The 4,875-nt window shown below is 49.7% G+C and overlaps 1 protein-coding gene across 4 annotated transcripts in view; it reads left to right on the plus strand.

Moving 5' to 3' along the window:
• The window catches only part of pinx1 (PIN2 (TERF1) interacting telomerase inhibitor 1), a 53,479-nt gene that overhangs the window by 17,326 nt on the left and 31,278 nt on the right, over positions 1 to 4,875 (plus strand). For all 4 annotated transcript variants that reach the window (XM_019885062.1, XM_019885063.1, XM_019885064.1 and 1 more), the window contains one exon: positions 2,175 to 2,257. In XM_019885062.1, coding sequence (XP_019740621.1) covers positions 2,175 to 2,257 — 83 coding nt within the window. The remainder of the gene's footprint in view (positions 1 to 2,174; positions 2,258 to 4,875) is intronic.

The following is a 4,875-nucleotide window of genomic DNA, read 5'->3' on the forward strand; positions in this document are numbered from 1 at the left end:
CAGTGGCGGGAACGGAAAGCTCATCATGGGAAATGGAGCTTGCGTGCGTTCGCAAGTTTCGACTTTTTGAGAGCCGCGTCAGACACGTGATAGATGTCGCGCTTACTATTTTGCAACCCGCGAGACTGTGGCTCCTCTCGTTTGTCCTTCCAAGTTGATCAGAAATGGGGATGTTTTTGTTTTTGTTTTTTTTCTCCTCATCCTTATCAGAGTTGACTGACTTGATTTTCCTGTGACGCTTGCCCGGCACAAAAACAAATGACCTAGCGCCTTCATGGGTTTAGTCATTATTTAAATGCCTTCACTGACTGTTTGTGACGTCAACCGCGGATCTCGTCCGGGAATCCAGAGTTCCATCAACGGCTTGAAAACTGGCCGTGCCGGCCTGCGTGCCTTCCTTGAACGGTGGCCATCACCCGACCGCGCCTCCCCGAGTTCACACGCGCGCTCCAACATTTGCCGAGCTTGTTACGGGAGGCCGGCGGAGTCGAGTGCGGCTCGCCGTGTCTTCCGTGCGTCGCTGTGCAGAAGCCAAGTGCTCAGGTCACCGTTTTGCCTTTGCCAAAGGGCTAATGTTTTGCTTTAAAGCGCCAGAAAATGGCTTCACCCCTTTCCAAGTTCATGGAGGGGACAATGCCTTCCTGATCATTTGACCGACTTCAAGTGGTATTTTTTTTTTTTTTTAAGTTTTCAAGGCTAGACATACACAAACATGATGATAACGACATTATTTTGCATGCATTGTTTTTGTTTGTGTGTTCAAGTGACACTTTTTTTGTAAAAAGCGTGTCTTCGGTTAAAATGCGGGTGGAAAGGAGAAAATGGTATTGAGGGTCTTTGCCTATTTTGCTGGTATGAATTGCTTAACATTCACATGTGACGTGTGAATTAGTGATGAGCAAATATTGACTGGAAATGAGGTGAAAATGTGATCCGAGAAGCCTCCAATCTCCCACGTTTACCTGGCTGCCCTTTTTTTTTTTTTTTTTAATCGACTTCCTGCTGGCGCTGGCATTCTCTTCCCGCTAGAATTGATGGCGGTGGTTTTGTGCGTGTTTGGGAGAAGGGCGGGCGGGGAGGCAAGCGCAATCTCTGCGGCGTAGAGTGGCGGGCCCCCAGCATCACCCACTTTTAATTGCCACCTCCATCTGTCAGCTGTCACGGCCGCAGGTTGCGCCGTGCGGTGGCCTTGCTCGTATTCTTTCTGGCTGCTGCGTGTATTGTCTATCGGCGTGTCATCGGCTCTTTGGTTTGGATTTATTCCTTTTTGAAATGTAAAAAAAACATTTCAATAACTCTTGGAGGACCGTCAGTGATGTTCTCGTCCGGCCAAACTACTTCTCCGGACGACCTGGCGACCCAGTGTCTTGCATTACAGGCTCTCTCTCAAGCTGCGTTGGGTTTCTTGGCCTTCTTTTGAACGCAAAAAGGAAAGTTTTTTTTTTATTTTATTTTTTTGAAATTACGACGTGATTTGCACTTTCACCTGCCAGCCAGCCTGCCATTTTTTTTTTTTGACAGCCTCTTCCTCTCCCAAACCTGCCGACAGATCACGCCGGACCCGTTTTGACCGGCGCGTCCCCCTTCTCCCTCCCAGCCTATTTATTTGTGTTACCTCGCGTTCTTGGTTGAGGTTCTCAAGCTTCTCGCGTGTGCACACCGACTTCCAAAAGCCAAAGGGTGTGCGGGGAGATAGAGCTGGTAGAGCAATAAATAACCAAATGTTATCAGAGGAGCGCTGAAGGAAGAGGATGCAGCTGTACGAACAGGACCCGAGGCGGACGAGCGTGTGCGCTCCGCCAGTCTTTGAGGCCGGGGACTCCAGAGTGCCGGGAGTCTGGAGGCGTGGCCCCGCGTTTATTTTTCTTTGCCGTTTCGTCCCCCGGAGACAGAAGCAAAGCTTCCCTTTCTTCAGATTTGCGGCGCTTTTAATAGCCTCAGGGGGTGCATCACTTCAGTTCTGCCCCGCCCCCTAAATCTGCGTTATTAATTTTGGGATGCGCCGATGTCAGTCTTTTTCACATCACAGTTTATTCCCTCCCGCGGAGAAAAAAAAACAAGCAGCCCTTTTGTTTATCAGGGCCTGCAAAGTTGAAAGGTCATGGCAAGCTTAAGTACACAATGTTTTTTCGATTAAATATGTTTTAAAAAAAACATGTATTGTGTTCTTTCAGGGAAGGACCTCTCGTCTCGAAGTTCAACGGACCTCAATTGTATCTTTGGAAGGAGAGCAAAATCTGCCACACATCCAGAGCAGGTATGACACACCCATGCTTTTCATCGAGAACGTTGGCTTACTTGGATTCAAAAATTAAGACCTTCGCTTAAGTTCCGCCTCTCACCGAGCAGTTCCCCTAAACCCAAGTGAACGGTGGCGCAGCGTGCTGGGTTCACCGGCTTGTTTTTGGGTTGCTGTGGCGACGCCGAGTGAGCCATCCAGAGTCTGTTCTCAGCTGGCCGGCTTTACATTTACATGGTTCTAGTTGCATTATTCCAATCGACATATATAGTGATGTAGATTTTTTTAAAAAAGAGAGAGAAAGACAGATTTTTTTTTTTTTTTGCTCGCCTGAGATCAATTGGTCGAACTGAGACGACAACACGCTTTGAAGTCAAAGAACGACTGTGCCTGAAAGTAGCCATTCCTCATTTGGTCCCCGATCTTTGCTGACACAAAATGGCGCCCCTTTTTCCACCTGGCCTGAGCTGAGGCGCAGCGATGGCGGTCATTACCGGCGATGACCACCGGCGCCGAGTTTGCCGCGCTCAGCAATTTCCCCCGGTGAGCCGGCCCGTGGCCCGAGACCAGGCCGGTCACAGCGTGCGGCTTTTAACGTGGCCATCAGCGGGGCGCTGATGGGCGGCCACAGCGCCCAAATCCACTTAAAGGATTTGCACTCTGAACCGCCAACGCCCACCCTCGGCCGTCACGCTCGTGTCTCGCGGGCCCCTCCTCGGGTGCGCCGTGATTAAAGTCTGATGAAAGTGGTCCAGTTGTGCAAGAAAAGTCCAAATGCTTGCAAAAGACTTGCTCTGTCTGCTCCCGGCACTTTGGAAAGTTTGAAGGTGGCTCTTTTTGCACATCCATCCAAAGTCAAACATTTTCTCTATAGGAATCGGTGGGTAACCATCTACACGAGGAAACTCATCATATGCTGGACTAAACAAAATAACAAACGAGTAAGCGTCCTATTTTTGAAGCGCAATATTGCACCTTGTGGTTCAAAATAGGAATTAAGAATCCTGAATCGTTAACACTCGTCGCCGTCACAATGCCTCCGTCGTCCTGCCAGGTCTTGGGGATTTTGAACCGCGTTTGCAGCTTTTTTTTTTTTTTTTTTCATTTTGTTTTGCTATTTTCAGACTTGACCGAGGTGGGGAAAACAAAATTCCGCAAGTCAGTTAACAACAGGCCCAGGAGCTTTAACCTCCACCAAAATGTCATGCCCTCTCGCTTGGAAAGTGATCCACCTCTCCACAAACTTTCAGGTTGTTTCTTTAGCATCAACAATTAAAAAAAAAAATTTAAAAAAAAGTGACCTGTATTTAGCTGCACACTAAGCCCCTGCAAAAACATGACAGGTTCCCGGGATGTCGACGGATCCACGGGAACCATGACACAAAATGTTTTTTTTTTGTTTTTGTTATCTCCAACAATTGTCTTGAAGAAATTGGCATCGGAAAATCCCCAAATGTGATTTGAGGGGCGCAACAAAAAAACAAAACAAAACAAAAGCCTCGCAGGTGTCGAGCCCGTGCATCACAATGGCCGCCGCTCCCCGGCTGATTACCATTGGAAACGTTCGCTCCCTAATCGCTTGGTTATGGCTTGTTATTTTTCAGCCAGGGGGGACGCCATTGACCATATCGGAGAGAAAAAAAAAAAAAATCTGCACAATTACAATGGCGTCCCGCGAGGTCTTGTGTCTCGGGCTGGCAGTGAGCGACGACCTGCTGGTGGATTGACAAAATTGAAAATACTTTTGCCATCCCCGTCCGCAACCGATATCGCGCATCCAGACGAGGCGAGGCCTGGAGACGCGAGCGAATCTGGGTCGAATCGGAATCTTCACCCCGCTGCCGCCCACTGCCGTCCGTCATGCTCCGGCCTCCCGTCCACTCGCCTACCGCTGGGCGCTTTTCCTTCCTCTGCAGCGATGTGCTTCCTGCCAGCCTCTTATCACTGCTCGCAACGCCCACACACACACACACACACACACACATGGCTCTGTTCATCAAAGGAAAGATGGACTGGACTGTTCACGTCAGGTACACCTGAGATCCTGCAAAAAAATCTGCCGTGACAACAACAACAGTGCTCAATTTTAATGGCGGGGAACCATTTTTAGTGCGGTGGGATACGTTTCAGACTCACTCATGATTGGTGAAAATCGGCAATCTGGAGAGACCACAAAAACATGCCTACTAAATTTAAAATTTGCAAAGAAGAATCAAAATGGAGAAACATTTGTCAGCGCCATCGAAAAGAGAATCGCTCTAAACCAAACCATGGCCAACCCTCCGGGAATTCGGACGCACTCCAGCACTTGCGAATGGCCAATCGGGAGCCCAAATGTGTTCGAGCGTACCCGTAGTGAGTGCAAAGCCGTGCTCGTCTTCCACGTTGCCGCGTGCAGCAAACGTCTGACATCATTTCCAGTCCGCGACCAGTCAGGCTGGCGGTGAAGCATCTGCCCATCTGCGCGGCGGCGCTATCCATCATCCGTCCCACGCACTCAAGCCTCCCCCTCCCGCCTCCTCACGCCCGCCCCAACGCAATTACTCACGGCGTGACAAACGACAGGCCGGCCAGGTTTCAAAGAGAGGCGGCCGCTTTTTAGATGAAGGCGCTTCGGCAGTCCCCAACCCCCCCCC

This window comes from Hippocampus comes, unplaced genomic scaffold (genome assembly GCF_001891065.2).
Source record: "Hippocampus comes isolate QL1 unplaced genomic scaffold, H_comes_QL1_v1.1 scaffold144, whole genome shotgun sequence".
In the NCBI taxonomy this organism is placed as follows: Eukaryota; Metazoa; Chordata; class Actinopteri; order Syngnathiformes; family Syngnathidae; genus Hippocampus; species Hippocampus comes.